At 31.8% G+C, this 16,922-nt stretch overlaps 8 protein-coding genes across 8 annotated transcripts; 3 read left to right on the plus strand and 5 right to left on the minus strand.

Annotated features, from left to right (window-relative positions):
- Positions 1 to 274: 274 nt before the first annotated feature.
- Positions 275 to 541, minus strand: ACB1 (long-chain fatty acid transporter ACB1; the record flags this gene model as incomplete). The annotated part of the gene is made up of 1 exon (XM_004181553.1): positions 275 to 541. One exon carries the CDS (start codon positions 539 to 541, stop codon positions 275 to 277), a length of 267 nt encoding a protein of 88 aa, XP_004181601.1.
- A 573-nt stretch (positions 542 to 1,114) lies between these two features.
- Positions 1,115 to 2,011, plus strand: TBLA0G01370 (uncharacterized protein; the record flags this gene model as incomplete). Its single annotated transcript, XM_004181554.1, has 1 exon — positions 1,115 to 2,011. One exon carries the CDS (start codon positions 1,115 to 1,117, stop codon positions 2,009 to 2,011), a length of 897 nt encoding a protein of 298 aa, XP_004181602.1.
- A 362-nt stretch (positions 2,012 to 2,373) lies between these two features.
- EFB1 (translation elongation factor 1 subunit beta) lies at positions 2,374 to 3,313 on the minus strand (the record flags this gene model as incomplete). The annotated part of the gene is made up of 2 exons (XM_004181555.1): positions 2,374 to 2,917; positions 3,234 to 3,313. The coding sequence occupies 2 exons, from the start codon at positions 3,311 to 3,313 to the stop codon at positions 2,374 to 2,376; spliced, it is 624 nt and encodes a 207-aa protein (XP_004181603.1).
- Positions 3,314 to 4,371: 1,058 nt separating this feature from the next.
- SFH1 (Sfh1p) lies at positions 4,372 to 5,823 on the plus strand (the record flags this gene model as incomplete). The annotated part of the gene is made up of 1 exon (XM_004181556.1): positions 4,372 to 5,823. One exon carries the CDS (start codon positions 4,372 to 4,374, stop codon positions 5,821 to 5,823), a length of 1,452 nt encoding a protein of 483 aa, XP_004181604.1.
- A 131-nt stretch (positions 5,824 to 5,954) lies between these two features.
- Positions 5,955 to 7,013, minus strand: TAD3 (Tad3p; the record flags this gene model as incomplete). The annotated part of the gene is made up of 1 exon (XM_004181557.1): positions 5,955 to 7,013. The coding sequence occupies one exon, from the start codon at positions 7,011 to 7,013 to the stop codon at positions 5,955 to 5,957; it is 1,059 nt and encodes a 352-aa protein (XP_004181605.1).
- Positions 7,014 to 7,352: 339 nt separating this feature from the next.
- BUD6 (formin-mediated actin nucleation enhancer) lies at positions 7,353 to 9,785 on the minus strand (the record flags this gene model as incomplete). The annotated part of the gene is made up of 1 exon (XM_004181558.1): positions 7,353 to 9,785. The coding sequence occupies one exon, from the start codon at positions 9,783 to 9,785 to the stop codon at positions 7,353 to 7,355; it is 2,433 nt and encodes an 810-aa protein (XP_004181606.1).
- A 341-nt stretch (positions 9,786 to 10,126) lies between these two features.
- On the plus strand, positions 10,127 to 14,833 carry MMS22 (Mms22p; the record flags this gene model as incomplete). Its single annotated transcript, XM_004181559.1, has 1 exon — positions 10,127 to 14,833. The coding sequence occupies one exon, from the start codon at positions 10,127 to 10,129 to the stop codon at positions 14,831 to 14,833; it is 4,707 nt and encodes a 1,568-aa protein (XP_004181607.1).
- Positions 14,834 to 15,203: 370 nt separating this feature from the next.
- Positions 15,204 to 16,895, minus strand: SWC4 (Swc4p; the record flags this gene model as incomplete). Its single annotated transcript, XM_004181560.1, has 1 exon — positions 15,204 to 16,895. One exon carries the CDS (start codon positions 16,893 to 16,895, stop codon positions 15,204 to 15,206), a length of 1,692 nt encoding a protein of 563 aa, XP_004181608.1.
- Positions 16,896 to 16,922: the final 27 nt, after the last annotated feature.

A 16,922-nucleotide genomic window follows, 5' to 3' on the forward strand; every position in this document is an offset into this window, starting at 1 on the left:
GCCGGGTAAATTCACGATTTAATATAAGACGCCAAAAACATAAAAAAAAAGACACATATTATGTTAACGTCACAAAAACAAAAGACATCAATTTATTTATAATGGCAATTAGGCTCACATAGCTGTATGCAAAGACATTATGTAAGATGAAAAGGTTATGCAATATATATATATATATATAGAAAATAAATAATCGTAGCAAAAACATGAGGATATGTACACCATTCTACAGACACGAGCCTATATAGGGAAACACAGTTTCAGATAGTTATCCTTAAGCGTACTTGGCAACCAACTCGTCGACCAAAGCAATGTATTTCTTTTCAGCTTCAGCTTGAGACATACCTCTTAGCTTTTCCCAAGCATCCCACTTGTAACGACCCTTTAAATTGAATACACCTGGTCTAGCATCTTTAGCTGGGTTATCACCCACAGTGGCTTGTTTGTAAAGAGCATATAATGCTAACATATCATCTTGAGAAACAGAGGATGGAAGATTCTTGGCTTCAGCAGCCTTTTGTTCGAATTCAGCAGAGACCATGACGATGTTTGTGCTTGTTGTAAGGGGAAGATCTCGGGCTATTTTACTTCTTTCCAACGCGTCTTTATATACGCCGTTTCTCAGTTTCCTGGCAAACCCTACCCTAAACTCAACAAATCGTAAACCCAAGGCTTGCAATGCAAACCCTAAAATTTGAATATCTCAATAACCCTGGACAAGCCCTACTGTTGAAATCCAAAACCCCTGGGTTACGCCCCTTTTGTTCGCAGAGTGCCGTGTCTGGAAAACACCGTGCTGGTATAACTGACAGAATGGCATATCAAGAAGAGGCTGGTATAATTTTATCATTAAGATAAAGTTTTAATATTAAATATCACATAGCTTTAACTCCAAGTTAGGAATCAATCAAAAAGTTAAATTTCTGGCATTGTATTGTGTTGTTCGATTGTCATATAATACAGTCTTTGTCTCATTAGTTCATAATAATAATTTTTTTCTCTTCTGTCTTTCTATTTTACTCCGTTACTTGGTATTATAGATAATTAATCACATTCCATTGAAATATATACTTAAACTAAGTATTAAAAAAATTACAATAGATTGGTATCAAATATGTCGAGTGGTATCCATCAAAGAGCTCCGTCGAGCTCTACTTCTGATGCATTGAAACCATTCCCCTCATATGGTGGCAATTCTACCACAACTGGCGCTGCCACTAATACAGCAAACTCCAACAACAATAACAGTTCTTCTTCCAATAATAACGCTATAATTAATAATAACCTTGCCAATGTGGCCTCTTCAAACTTGGGAAACGTATCAAGAACAAATACTTTAATATCTACGCATTCTACAGGCACCTCTAAAGATTATATCGAAAATTCAAGTATTATAAGTAGTTCTAGTAATACAAACAATTTAAGTCAAGCGATTTCAAATAGTTCTATGGTGTATCAAGCTGAACCAGTCAAGGATCATAGAAGGAGACGTTCCTCTTCCATCATATCTCATGTAGAACCAGAAACTTTAGAAGATGAAAATGATCAATTCCTATTACCAAATATGAATGCCACTTGGGTCGATCAAAGAGGTGCTTGGATCATTCATATAGTCATTATCATTCTATTGAAATTATTTTATAATCTATTGCCAGGTGTTACAAATGAATGGTCTTGGACTTTAACCAATATGACTTATGTCATTGGTTCATATATAATGTTTCATATGATTAAAGGTACACCTTTCGATTTCAATGGTGGTGCCTTTGACAATCTAACCATGTGGGAACAAATCAATGATGAGACGCTATATACTCCTGCAAGAAAATTCCTAATCACTGTACCAATTGCTTTATTCTTAGTTAGTGCACATTATTCCCATTATGATTTCCATTTATTTGCTTGGAATTTAACTTTAACTTTATTATTAGCAGTGGTTCCAAAATTACCAGTTACTCATAGACTAAGAATCTTTATTCCAGGTTTAACAGAACCTGCTCAAATTAAATAAGCTCTTCATTTTCATATTTCAATTGTGCTTTTTTCCCCTCCTTCAAGCAAAAAGAAAAATTAAAAAAAATAAATAAATAAATAAAATAATACACTACTACTATATACACATATCTATATAGATATATATATATTTGCTTATTTTACACTTTGAACTAAATTGAATTAATGAAATTAGTTAAATTGAGGAAAAATAAAAAAATTTATAATATGCATTGGAAAATTAAAATCATTAAGGTTTCTTTGAAACCTGTCATACTGAATAGAGTTTTTAAATTATGGAATTAATAAAAGATATACATATATAGATAGATACAAACCGCATTAAGTTGATAAAAGAATATTGATTAGACAACTGTTCTCTTATAATTTTTGCATAGCAGCAACATCAGTAGATTGAACATGATCTTCATCATCTTCAATAGCTTGTTGTAAATCATCCATAGAGACCTTGGCATCTTCAACAACACAGTTGATTTGTAACTTCTTGATACCAAAACCGATTGGGATGAATTGGGAAGCACCCCAAACTAAACCATCCATTTCGACGGCCTTAACATTGGCAAGCATTTCATCCAAATTGGTTTCATCATCCCATGGTTTGACATCCAAAGTGATGATAGACTTAGCAGCTGGCTTAGCTGGCTTAGCAGCCTTTCTAGCAGCGTAATCAGCTAATCTTTGGGCCTTTAATTTTTCAGCGGCTTCATCAACTTCGTCATCATCAGAACCGAATAAATCAACGTCATCGTCATCTTCTTCTTCGTTGGAAGCGGAAGCAGAAGCGGCTGGGAAAGATTCGAATTCATCAGCCAAGGCAGCAATGTGGTTGAACCATCTGGAGAATTGTGGGAATTCCTTTTGGAAAGCCTTGAAAGCAACAACATCAGCTTGAGTAGCATAAGTACTAAACAAATAAGAGTAGAAAAAAAATTTATGATATAAAATCATAAAAATAAAATTGTTAGTTCTAAAATATTCTATGATGGAAAAAAAAATGATAATTTCTTTTTCTTTCTTAATGTATTTCTCTAATGATAAGATCAGATATCGTGAAATTAATCACATCTCTTTTGTCACTCATACCAGGGGTCTTACTTCCTGTCATAAACACGGACCAAAGAATTAAGTTCATCAGTAACAATTAGATGAAAAAACTGAAAAAAAAAAGTTCGAAAATTATTATCATTAGTAATTATCGTAATTGTAATAATATAACATACCCTTCAATGTAGGACTTGTCAGCCAAAGCAGCGTTCAACTTAGATAAAGTTTCGATCTTAGAGAAGTCGGAATAAGACATTTTTTATTAATGTATTCTTCTATGAGGGAAAAAGGTGTGAAAAATGAGAGGCAAGTTGGATCAACAATAATTAACGAGTTTAAATATTAATTAAAACAAGAATTGAATACTCACGTTTCAAAATATTAAATGATGTATTTAAATGAAACTCTAAAAACAACGAAAAAAAAAAAAGGTCTTGGTGAAATTTTTTTTCGCAAAAGGCTCTGCACTCGATTTCTTTCGATGAGTGAAAAAATTTTTTTTTTTCCACCGAAATTAGAACCAAAAAATTCAATGTCCTTCTGAGAATGAAGTGCTGGATGAAAAGGGCAATTTTGAATACAAATGGTAATTGACCACGGTTTTGTGAAACTTTTTAATAGGGTTAGAAAAGAATGCATTTGAAACTACATTTTAGCATACTCAAAATAATTGGTCAAGAGTTCGTATCATCAGATGGAAAGAGGAAAGGTACCCTTGCCAGGTAGTAATGGTAACCCGTACAAGCATCATTATTAGCTAGGTGCGCACATACTAGGGCATTTCATTCAAGTAAGAGCAAGAGATAGAACTGGCATTATTTACCAATATTAGATTATAAGTTTATTCAATTAGACCTAGTTTGTCTTTGTTTTACTATCTGAAAATGGTCCAAGCTGGAAGGCAAAGCCTATCATGTAGCATCCTAGTCATCTTCGGATGAGTAGAATTAAAATAACGATAGCCTGATCTTGCTTATTGTACATTTCTTAGCTTTCTTGAAAGATAAACAAGAAAAAGAGTATCGTAAAACATGATAATACAATTCAAGTAAATGCCCTTTTATGGTAAAATCACGTGATCGTTATTTTTGAACGATCTTTGGATTTCTTTCATTTAATCGATAATTTCGAAATGGAGAATTACCGCGAATAATAAGCTTTCTAGAAATTGAAAAATGATAAACATGTTTGATTAGTTTTAAAAATAATTCTAATCACAATTAAGGTATTGCTAGATACCGCTTTGAAAATACATCAAGCTAATATTTTTTGTCTTTCCATATTTTATTTCAATATAATTGAGCACGTTAAGTAATGTCAGGGTCCAATCAAGATCTATTGCAACCACAGAAGCTGCTGTTACCCCAAGCATATTTGACAAATTTCCATAATAGAATTAGAAATGAAGACGTTCCTATGCTGATTACCGCCCAACCTGTAAGGGGTCATAAGAGAGCCAAAGTCGTTAATTATGCTGAGTTTGATAACGATATTTTAAATGAATTTACCACCAATCCAAATTCAAATAACTCAAATTCTAATATCAATAGTAATTTAATGAATAATAATGGTAATAGTGATCTCAATAATATTAATAGTAATGCTAATAATATGAATAATGATATTAATATGAATAGCTTAAATGGCTTTAATAATAATTTAATTGGTAATATCAATTTAATGAATAGTCTTAATCTTAATATTAATAATATGAATATGAATAATAATTTATCAACTTCAAATTCACTATTGAATATCGATAATCATGATTTTTTACTAGATCCATCTAGAAATATCTCCAATCTAAATTTGAATATTGGAGATCTTGAAGGAACTGGGTTCTTTAAAGATTTAAACAATAATAACAACACAGATGATGCAAATGACCAAATAACTCAAAGCAATACCAACCAATTACTGATGGAAGATGAGCTTTTAAAAAAATCTTTACCTGATATAAAGGATCAAGATGAATTAATAAATATTCTAAGATATCCAAAGATAAGAGCCACTTTCTCTCAAAGTAAAATTGCTACACCATATAGATTGGATATATCTCCAGAATTATCGATGAATCAACAGGAACAAATTATAATACCAATCAATTTAAATATTGAACATGGTGATCATACAATAATAGACTCTTTCACATGGAATGTTAATGATCATTCGTTAACACCAGAGGAATTTGCTACTATTTATATTAGAGACTTAGATTTTAGTAATTCCTCTTCATTACACTCTCAAATTGTATCTTCAATTAATGAACAAATTCAAGAATATGAAACAGTTGCCTCAGTAATGGTGCCAGACTTACATGTAATAATAAATTTAACTTGTAGTTTAGAAAATAAAATGTACGAAGATAATTTTCAATGGAATTTAACTGATAAATCATTATCACCAGAAATTTTTGCAGAAATTGTTGTACAAGATTTAGGGTTAACTAGAGAATTTATGCCATTAATATCTAATGCATTACACGAATACATCTTAAAAGTGAAAAAAGAATGGCTAGAAGGTCAATTAAATCAAGATCATGTACCCAATGGTGCTGCATTTGGTTACCTGTCAGGGTTGAGACTAGATATTGATGAACTAGGTGCAAATTGGTGTCCAAGAGTGGAAGAATTAACTCAAGAGGAAATACAGAAACGTGAAATTGAAAAAGAAAGAAATCTAAGAAGATTGAAAAGAGATGCTGATAGAATGGGTAGAAGAGGTAGGCGTAGATTAGATAATTTGGAGACATCTTTAAGATTGTAGCTATCCCATATATTCAACTATTCGAAATCACGGCATTTAATATTTACTAAAGGTATCTTAGATATTAATTCAAAAATGGCATGCATATGTATTTTATATATATTTATAAATATTATTAAACAATTGTATCATTAACATGAAACCTCAAGATCAATATCGTCTATAGGAAATTCATCACCAAGCCATTGAAACACTTCATATTTCGAATTTAATAACTTATTACTATGCATACAAAAACCTTTTCCACTTTCTGGTTTTAAAGTTCCTGTCTTAACCATTGGTTTAATAAAAATCAATCTTTTAATTCGAGAATGAACCAATGCCATTGAACACATAGAACATGGTTCATGAGTTGTATAAATGTCAAAATTAAAGCAAAGGTATGTTTGGTGGTTCTTAATATCATCATTAACTTGATGTTCGTTTGACAAATCACTCTTTGACATTAATGCCCTTCTTTTCACTTCCAAATCTGCCACTTTCTTGATACCATTCATTATACTATGATCTGTCGGTATCCCATTTTCAGCTACTCTAGTATCCATGGAGTATATGATGTTCTTTGAATCATTCGGGTTTACGAATGCTGTGATAATTGGAAATTCGTTTCCATTTAGTTTTTCTTTTTGAGATAATTTTGTAATTTCTTTCAAAATATTCTTTATTTGAATCATGTCAAACTTATAGTCATTCAAAATTTGATCATTTGGATTACCACGCCAGATCAAAGGCCAATATAATTTACTCCATTCTAGCATTCGTTCCTTAGTGGATGGATTTCCCATTGGTACTAGATATTTACAGGTTAAATTGTCGTATCTGTTAATTAAGTCCTCTGTAGAATTATCGCGTATTAAAGTAATAACATCACTTTCATGTGTAATCATCTTTACTGAACACAATATAATTCTTAAAACTATTTTTGTTTTATTCTGCTCTTTTTCAGTGCAATCTATTGTTAATTTTTTTAACCTTTTTACATGTAAATATGAAACAGGATCTTGATCAGTAATATTAACTTTAATAAAATCAATCCATTTCTTGGAATCTTTAGGGTTAATATCAATCGTCCATACATTAACTAGCTCTGGTACATCTATATCATTTTTATTTCTTATTTGCAACAATCTATCTTCTACAATGCATTTGACAAAATCAATTTTATAAGGATTATCTGAAATTTTAACCATGTCGTATGATTGCAATACAAGTAGTTGGTTGATATTGTTGTTTTTTCAAGTTGAAAATATTTAATTAAAGCAAAAAATTGAAAATTTAGCGATGCCCAAAAATTTAGGTACATTTTAGATAAAAAAAGCTTAAATGTCCCAAAATAAGCAAAATTAAGCACTTATAAATTTTTTTAAATAGAAGCCTAAATGGTAATGAAAATAATTTTCTTATATGAAATTACGTATTATAATTAGACATAAATAATTTTAAAATGCATAAATGATAGATAGTTTCATAAATAAATATGAAAGTACTACTTTTGATTAAAAGTCGAAGAATAAAGGTATGTTGACAACTCAAAATCCTTCATACATTACACGGAAATGTTCCTTATCCTTTTCATCTCTCATACGATCTACCTCTTCGATCCCACCTGCGTTCTTTAAATTAGACTGTTGAACAAAAGTTCCAAGTTCGTTTTCAAATTTTGTATTTTTATCTTTATAAATCCTTTCTTTTTCCCAGAGTTTTTCTGCTCTTTCTAAGGCATCGATTCTACTCTCATGATCTGGAATCATAGATTGTACATCATTTAATAATTTTTCTCTAACATCGTGAGCTTCGCCAGGCTTAGTTGCTGGTAAAATTGGTACCATTTTTGGACGATTTGGATTTTTCTTTCTCTCTTCACAGCATAGTTTCACTAGTTTAAATGTTTCCATAGATTTTTGTAAATCTGTTTCTAAATCACTGATTAACTCAACTTGTAATGCCAAGAATTGTTGATCTTCACAAACCTCATTCAACAAATTTTCCCAATGCTTTTTCCAATGAGGCTTCTCGGTGTCAAGTAGCTTTCTTAGGTTTTCTAAATTAATTGTTGCACTTTCCAATTCTTTTTCAACGGAATTAATCTTTTTTTCAGAAGGTCTAACACCACGATCTGCTACATCCTTACGCAATAGTTCAATATTATCTTGTAAATCGTCCACCTTAGATAGCAATGCATCAGATATATCACTGACTTCATTTTTAGATTTCTCCATATATTCATTTGAGCCAGATTCCGAGGAATTAACTGATAATGCTTTAAATTGCTCAATTTTGTCAACAATGTTACTAAATGTGGCTTTCATTAATTTATCGTCTTCTTTATGTATTTGTCGTAGAATACTAATTTGGTGTTTCATATTTTTAACTTTGTTGGCCTCTGCAGTAGATAATCCTGAGTTATCAGTTATTTCTTTTTGCTGTGGGGCCTTTGACAAATCGGCAGTAGGTTCATTCAGCTTGGTAGTATTAGAAAGCTCTTTCAACTTATTTAAGATTTCTAATTGTGATTTATGTATTTCGATTTTCATAGCTTCCATAATTTTTTCAAAAGTGAGATCAAATTCTAATTGTTTTGGTTCTTCTTTAATTTCTACCTTTTCAATTTTTGCTGGTGTAACAAGATGAAGCTCTAATATGCAACCATCATAAAGTTCATGAAAATTTTGATCATCTAATTGATAGAATACAGAATAAGTATTGTCTTTAACATAAATATCAGGTAGCATACCGTCATCTAATGTATAACTGAATTTTTCAACAAAGAGTAGCCTTAATTCATTAAGGTTGGATGGTTTTGTAATGACACACTTTTTAACATTATCTTTCAGTTTTAAAAATACAACATATTCATTCTTTGTTGAATCAGATTTTTTTTTCTCATTATCGAGAATCTTTTCTGTACCATCTGAACTATGTATTGCTTTCGGCCTAGCACTAGGTATCTTTGGAGGAAGTTGTGTTATAGCATCATCAGCGTGACTAGTTTTTTTATTGATTGGAGGGGAAGTAGATGAAGAAAATCCTGTTATCACGTCAAGACTTGGAAGATTATTATTATTCGGTAGCATAGGCGTTGGATTGCTACTATTCATTGCATCCGCTGCATCTTTGGCCGTTTGATTAGTTAGTTTAGCCATATGGTATGCAGAGTATCTCTTAGAAGCACGCCTCTGTAAACTAGAACCATTTTTTAATTGTGATAACGCATCTGCACCTTCTGCTGTTGGTGATGGAAGTCTCTCAACTGGCGTAGAGGCTTCTTCTTCGTGTCGTTGCAAATCAATCTGTACATTAGATAATTTCTCGCGTAAAGATAGTTTACGTGGCATTAAACTAGAAGTGCCAGATGTAATACTACTCCTGGGGCCGTTGTTCAAAGCATTGTCATATGGAGAATTCATAGGGGTACCCGTCAAAGAATTATAAGACATCGCTACAGAATTGACTCTGCTGGAACTACTTCTTGGAGAAGTGGTATCATGCCCAGAGCTGGTCGAATAATTGCTATTTGATGAAGATGTGGAAAGATGAGAGCTTAATTTTTTAGCTTGAGCTTGAGCCTTTTTAATCATTTTTAATTCGTTTTGTTTTTTTTTCAAGTTATCCAAAAGCTGAACTATAATTTCTCTGATGCTAGGTAGATATTTATTCAACGTTTCATCCGAAGGAAGTTCGCTGAGTGCTTCCTCTAGGATTCTTCTAAGGTTTAATGGTACGTTGCCTAGATCTGACACATCTATCCCTGCATGTTGAAAATACTTGGAAACAACCTTAAAATCATTTCCTAGTTGGACATAAACATCCGAAACCTCCTGCTCGTCTGCTCGATTTTTTGACCATTGAGTTAATGTCTGAAGTAGTTGTTTGGTAGACATTAATAATTTGGTTACCATACTTTCAATGCTACTGGTCGTTCTCGTCGAGGACGAGGATTTCCTCGAAGGATTGTTTGACATTTTGGTAGTTTCGATGGTTTTTACAAGTAGTTATAAGAATGCAGCTCCAAAGATTTAATGTCTTTAGGAAATTTAGTATATTCTTAAGATTGTTTTCTATTAATCACGTAAATGTAGATCCTACTCTTATTTTCTTAGTAACTAGAAACCTATAAATTAAAGGCAGAAATTTCAAGATTCCGGGTAAAAAAATTGACGAGGTTCACTATTAACCTTCTATGTAAATGATTATCCTATAAAGAATATGAGCAGATACAATATATGATGGTCTCTAAAAATCATCAAATTTATCAGAGTGCTCTTATTTTTGGAATTTATTAGAGAATAGCCGTTCTTATGATATGTCTACTGGGGTTACTGATGAAGAGCCCTTACATTTATCCGTGATTGAAGATTCAGATGTGGAGAGTGACGAACTAAAAATAATATACATTCCAGAAGAAGATGAACCTTCTTTACTATGCACATCATTTCTGGATGAACATCATGTTTCATCTTATTTGGATACATCTAACCGACATCTAGGCAATGTAATTACCAGCAATACCACTAGACACGAAAGCACATCTTCAATAGAAGTCGTTGACAGCCTAGGTAGTGGTAATGTCTTAAAATCGAAGTCAAATACTTTTCCTCATGAGAATTATTATGAAAGGTCTTTTAGGAAGCGATCTGCCATCCAGAAAATGCCTTATAGTTTGGATAGAATTAAACATCGTCAACTTATGAACGGATATGATGTTACAAATTTTGAGGCCGCAGCTGAAAATGTAGCTTTACCTGATAAGCCAATTAATGCTAATGAGCAAGAGCGTATTATAGAAGATTTACCATATGAAAATCCTGATAGTAATTCATATGATGTACATTATCGACCGGAGGAAGAGGACTACGATGATTCCTATTTTAACTATTCTGATGCAAACAAAAGCTTGGTAGAAATGGACGCAGAAGAAGAGAACAATGATTTCCTTAAAATTGCTTCACCAATTTATCAAAAAGTGGACGAAGACAAACTTCAGAACCAGTCTGAAACTTTACAAGAAAGATATTCCGAGACAGATCTTCTTTATCAACAGAATAATTTTCATTCAAGCTCAGATATTGAGAAGAATTCTCAGAATGAAATGGATAATTCGCATAAAAGTAATGATGATAATGTAACTGATGAATTCAAATTTAGAGGCAAGATGCTCAATGTAAAAACAGGGTTCAGAGGCGTATTACCTAGATTCATGTGGGAAAAGAATCTAAAGAAATCAGTTTCCAGAAAGTCTTGTAAAAATAATGAGATAAATACAGATAAGAAATCAAGTAATTCTGATCGAAAAGGTATTGCGCTACGTAAAAAAAGTAAGAATACAATTAGTAACAGAGTAGATGATAAGCAACTACTAGATGACATGATCGCTCCAGAGGATGAAACGAATGCTAAAAATTTCTATACGGATGATACCAGAATAAATTCTAAGAGAAACTTAGATGAAGAGACACTAGGAGAATATTTTAATTCAAAATATCAAAACGAATATTCGTGGGACGATCTTATTTCAGTAGAATATATTTCTGATGATAGTATTGAGGAAAGTGTAAAAGCTAGCCCTATATTATTAGATGTTGAAAAGGGTACTACTATGTTACCAAAGATCATATCTTCCGAGGAAACTCTTGAGCATGCTAAGAGAATTATTACTCCAACGAAAAAAACAAATTGTATACCACACGGAAATAGCTCATCTAAGCAGGCTAATGAATTGATAAACTTAAATAAATATCTAGGTGACGCTCAGGAATATAATAATAGTAGTGTTGATTATATGCTTTCGGAAAGTCCCAGAACATTGAGTAACTTTAATGCAAATACACCAGCGACTAAATATTCAACCACTAGTATTCCCAATAAACGTAAGAACATAAATTTCTCTAACAAAAAGACGGAAGGTAGAACTAGTGTAAAGCTTGTCACGTCCAAAAGGTCGGAAAGAATATTACGTAAACTAACTCAAAAAAAATCTTACAAGCCTACACGACAACCAATTCATTCCATCTCCCAATTTCCAAAAGCTGATGTAATGGAATCATTAAATAGCTACCAGATACCAGGATCTCTTAGTTCTACTACTACACACATATTTAAAAAAAGAAAAACAAAAAACAAGTCCAAGGATAAAAACAGCTGGTTTGGGCTGTTTCCTAACTCTGATAATGAAATATCGCGGCATGCTAATACATTTACGACTATTGTAGAGTCTGTTAGCAATACTTATGCCCCAATAAATACGAAGCTTTCCAATTTAGACAATAATGTCGCAAGTACGATATCTGAGAAACTTATCAGCAATGAAGAGCATAGCCACTCCATTTTAACGGCAATTCAGCCCAGACAAAATTTTAAACCACCAGATATTATTACAGTTAAATTACCAAGCTTTGAATGCAAACTATCTCGTTTCGATATAGTAAATATTCCTAAGGAACTTAAGTTCTTGTTTGATCAAATTATTGATCGAGAAGTTCCAGATCTAGAATTACTTAAATTAAATAAGCAACTTGTAAACTTCATTTACCAACTAGACATCCCACAACTATTTGATATCATTGAGTCATTCCATAAATCATATCGATCAAAGGTTAGCCAACTTAAGGAAAAAGCAAAAGCAATCCACTTTTATCAAATTGCTATTTGTCAAGTGTTATTGCTTGAAATATCAAGATTTTCGAATACTTCTAATAAACTGCGAGCAGAAATATACTTGAAAATTTTAGACCACATAGTCTCATTTTTCAACCTTCTCAATCAATGTATTAGATTCCTAAGTAGCTCGAATACCAAGCTTTTAACGGAATCATATTCTATATTACAAGATATTATTCAAACGACTGATATGTCCCGACAATTTTGGAAACGTCTCCAAGATTTACAATTTGAACCAAATATTGCAATTATCATAGTTAACTTATTTCCGTCCGCAGATCCTAAATGGAGTATATTAAAGATTTTATCTAAATATGATGTTTTAATTAACGCATTTCAATTTATTCAAGTGGTTCAACTTAAATTCGATTGGAAAATATCTACAGAGATAATTATCTCATTGGATAAAATCTTTAAAAAGAGAAGGTATGAAAATTTTGAAGAGGAAAAAATATATTTAGATAGTAATTACGTTTTAGAATCTCCAACTGCTATTCTGTTTGATCAATTGTTATTTAATAGATATTTAGAATTGTTACGGCATGTAAAATTATCTGACATAATGATTGAAAGATTGGTCCCAATGAGTAAAATAAAAAATTCTGATACTTTACCTATTTTGAAGAATAGAATTAACCTTCTTATAATATTGGCAGGTTTATCAAATTTAAATTTAGAAAGAAGGTTCAAAGAACAAATGTCTCCTCTTATTTCAGAATCATATTTAAATACTTTAACTGATTCATTATCGTCCTGTATACTTGATTGCATTTTAAAGGGAGTTTTAGCTATTACGGAGAATAACATGGCCAAACAACTTTCATGCGATAATAAATTACTTCTGCAACTCTTTCAAACCGCAAAATTTCATACATTATCAGCCAAACCTCTGTGGAAAGAATTTTATGGGAAGCTGGCATTAACATTAAATTCTGTTTCGAAATCTATTCCTATATACTTAAGACACTTCTTTCCTTATCTACAACTAATGATTGAGAACGATTCATATCTAGAAAGTGTTGTTGTAATCTCTAAGCTTTATGTGCGCAACATGACCAATTTAGGCCCATCTTGGGTTTTGAATCATATATTTAAATTGATCACAAGCAATGTTTCAAAGTCTAAATCTTTTATAAATGATTATTGTACCATTGGAAATTTTATTGGTAAATCGGGTGAGATATCCTGGTGGTCTTTGTTCACGTTTAATGGTTTAGAAGAAGGTAGTTCTGATAAAATTTATTTCTTCACTAAATTACTTGAAATTGCAGACAATCAATCATTCGATTTAATTAAAGAACATTTACTACGAGTAACAGTAGATAATATTATAAAAAAAGATGATGTATGGTTCAAATCATTTGTAATTAAGTTGTTAAGCCGATGTAAACACACATCATTGAATAAGTATAATGTTCTAGAATCGTATGACATATTTTCCTTACTGCGCTCGCTGTTTTCTATATTAGCAACTTTCAAATACTATGAATTAGGTAATCAATTAATTTCCAATTTACTAACATATTATGAATTACAACTGGTTACAAAATCTTTTGCTACCTCTATTATCAATTTCCTAAATGTTAAATATATCGATTTTATCAAGTCATCCCATGCGTTCTCAACATTTAAAGTAGAGCTTGGCATCTCAAATATTGAAACTGAGAAGAGTGAATTTCGTGATAGTTTTATTTCATGTATTGATGTCAATAAAAAAATCGAATTCATTGAAACAGGGCTTATTCATTCCTGTTTAAGCAGTGAGAACTTTCAAATTTTTTCTGGTAAATTTCAAGCCTTATTTAATTCTGAAAATTCTGTAAGAACCTTCAAATTTTTACCTGTGCTTTTTAATGCACATTTATCAGTCACATCAGATACGCTTCTTAAATTTAAAGTTACTATGATGACGTTTATATTAAATAATGTGAACCAAGTAATCCAGAAAAGATATGGTCAAATATCTGAGCAGGAATTTCCAGGACTTCATGAACTTTTTAAACTTCAACCTTCTGTCTGGAAATTATTTGATGGTAGCATACTACTTGATGTTGGATTTTACCGTGAATATACTGAGTTTGAAAGCTCAGTGCTGGAAATATCTCAGGGGTTTACAGAATATTTTGAGTTAAAAGCTATTTCAACTGCAATAGAAAATGTTCATAAAGAAGATATCTGTACGGGAAATGGTAGAGCTGAATTTACTATTCAAAACAGTTCATCCTGTACACTGGTTGATGATATCTTACAAAAGACACTTTCTTTATTTATAGATCCTTCATTTCTTAGTCCGACGGTTGCTTTTAAGCAACAATTAAACGCAGATACAGAGGATATTATATATATATCTTAAGTTAATGAATTATCTTATTATTTGGCATTACATGAGGATCAACAGCACATATGCTGTTGATTAATAATTCTTATATAATAATATTGCAGTTTAGCAGTTTATATACCGCAATCTCTGAAAGATGTTTTATACTTTTATCAATTTTGGTGTTTATAACACATACAAGTAAAACGGCTGAGTTAAGTTAGTCAATCAAATGTTTTATAATTTAAATATTTATTGCAAAGTATTATTCTAGATTTCAGTATCGGTAGGTGAAAGTTATAAAATAAGCATTAGTCGTTAAGATGAGCAAAAACAGGAAATTTTTAATAACAAGTATAGAATTAATGGCTTCACTGTTCAAATTATTAAGAGTATCATAATTTTATTATTTCCTGACTTCTACCTCTGCCTCTAGCTTATCATAGTGTTTTTTTAAGTCTGCTAAATTTGCAATTTGTTTTAATAAATGTTCTTGTCTTTCCATAACTCTTTTTGTTACCATAGTAGGTCTCATAGGTAATCCTAGTTCTTGCATCATCAAATTAACCTTATTTTGTAAAGCAGGCTTAAAACTTGGAATTCTTGTTGATCTCAAATACACCCCAGCATTTAGCTTCTTTTCATGAACAATAACTCCCAATGCAGTTCTTTCTTCTTCGCTAAACTTTGACAATAATTGCTCCAACCGAGCAGATTCTGATTTCTTTTTCTGAGCTTGCTGTTCTTCTTGTTTTTGTTTCTTAGTCTTTTTAGAAGTAGATGGAATGGAAGGTATGGAATCATTTGGCTTAACAGATAATTCTTGTTTAATATTTTGAGATTTTTGTTCATTTTCTTGTTGCTGTATTCGTTGCTGTAATTGTTGCTGTTGCTGCTGATGATGTTGTTGTTGTAGTTGTTGTCTTTGTTGAGCAAATTGTTGTTGCTGTTTCATCCACGGATTTTCTGGTATTGAGTTACTTGATGGATGCTTTCTCTTTCTAGATTTATCAGATAATAAACTAGTATACAGTTGAGACATACCTTGAGACGTCAAGTATCGAGATACTGATTGTTCAGAATGAGGTGAGTCTAGTAGTCTTAATAAAGCTTCTCTTTCATTTAATGTCCGTTTTGCAGCAACTTCAAATTTCCTAGATTCAATTATTAGTGCTTCTTCTTCAGCTATTTCTGCTGCAGATCGTGCTAGTAATCTTTGCAAATAGTTTTTACGTTCTATTTCTTTGTCTTTTCTGAAGTCTAAAGATGTCAATAAAGGGTTTTTGGGGTCTTTTTTATGGAAGTAAGCTTTTGAAACTTTATAAAATTGAGATTTCAAGTCTTCGAGAGTTCTTGTTTTACCATTATCCTCGTATCTATCGAATATAATAAACCACTTCATATCGTATTGCCTACATAAGTGAAATAATTGTAAAGTTTCCTCATATGTCCAGGTATCATTCTTAGCTTTGTGGTCTTTGTCTGAATCGTTTGGAGTTTTACTTCCCTCATTAGCAGATTCTGCCTTCTGGTTATCACCTGCCTCAAGGCCAGAACCACTTTCCTTTATATCCTTATTGGTTGTAATTATTTCATCATTTGGTTTATTATCTGCTTTGCTAATTTCACTAGGGAGTATTATGTCACTCATAAAGTCATTATATTCAATTTCGGTGAATTCAGGTAAAGTAGGGTGCACGTTAAATTGTTTAAATTTGGATGGTGGTAGCTCTTGCTCTGTTTTATTGTGATCTAATTTTTCTAGTTTATCAGTTGATTTTGTGTTATCATTAGAAGCATTCAGAGAAGATCCACGAATCCAATGATTTAAAACAACATAATCATTCGGCTTAAATGGGGCATTTGTCCATGGAACTACTTTCCCATTAGCTTGTAACTTTTCTTTGAAACGAGATTGTTCATTAGATTTCGAAGAAAGAGCTATTGGAGGTTGGTTGGTACCGAGTAGATTATACAACTCACGTTGTATCCCAGTCACAGGAGGTCTTGGTGAGGAACTATGAGATGGTTCAACTGTTGCGGGTTGAGGTTTCGCTTTTTTGATATTTAGAACATCAAATATATCAGATGATGACATTTAATTGCTATGGTTATTGGGGCACCA

Source organism: Henningerozyma blattae, chromosome 7 (genome assembly GCF_000315915.1).
Source record: "Henningerozyma blattae CBS 6284 chromosome 7, complete genome".
NCBI classification, from domain to species: domain Eukaryota; kingdom Fungi; phylum Ascomycota; class Saccharomycetes; order Saccharomycetales; family Saccharomycetaceae; genus Henningerozyma; species Henningerozyma blattae.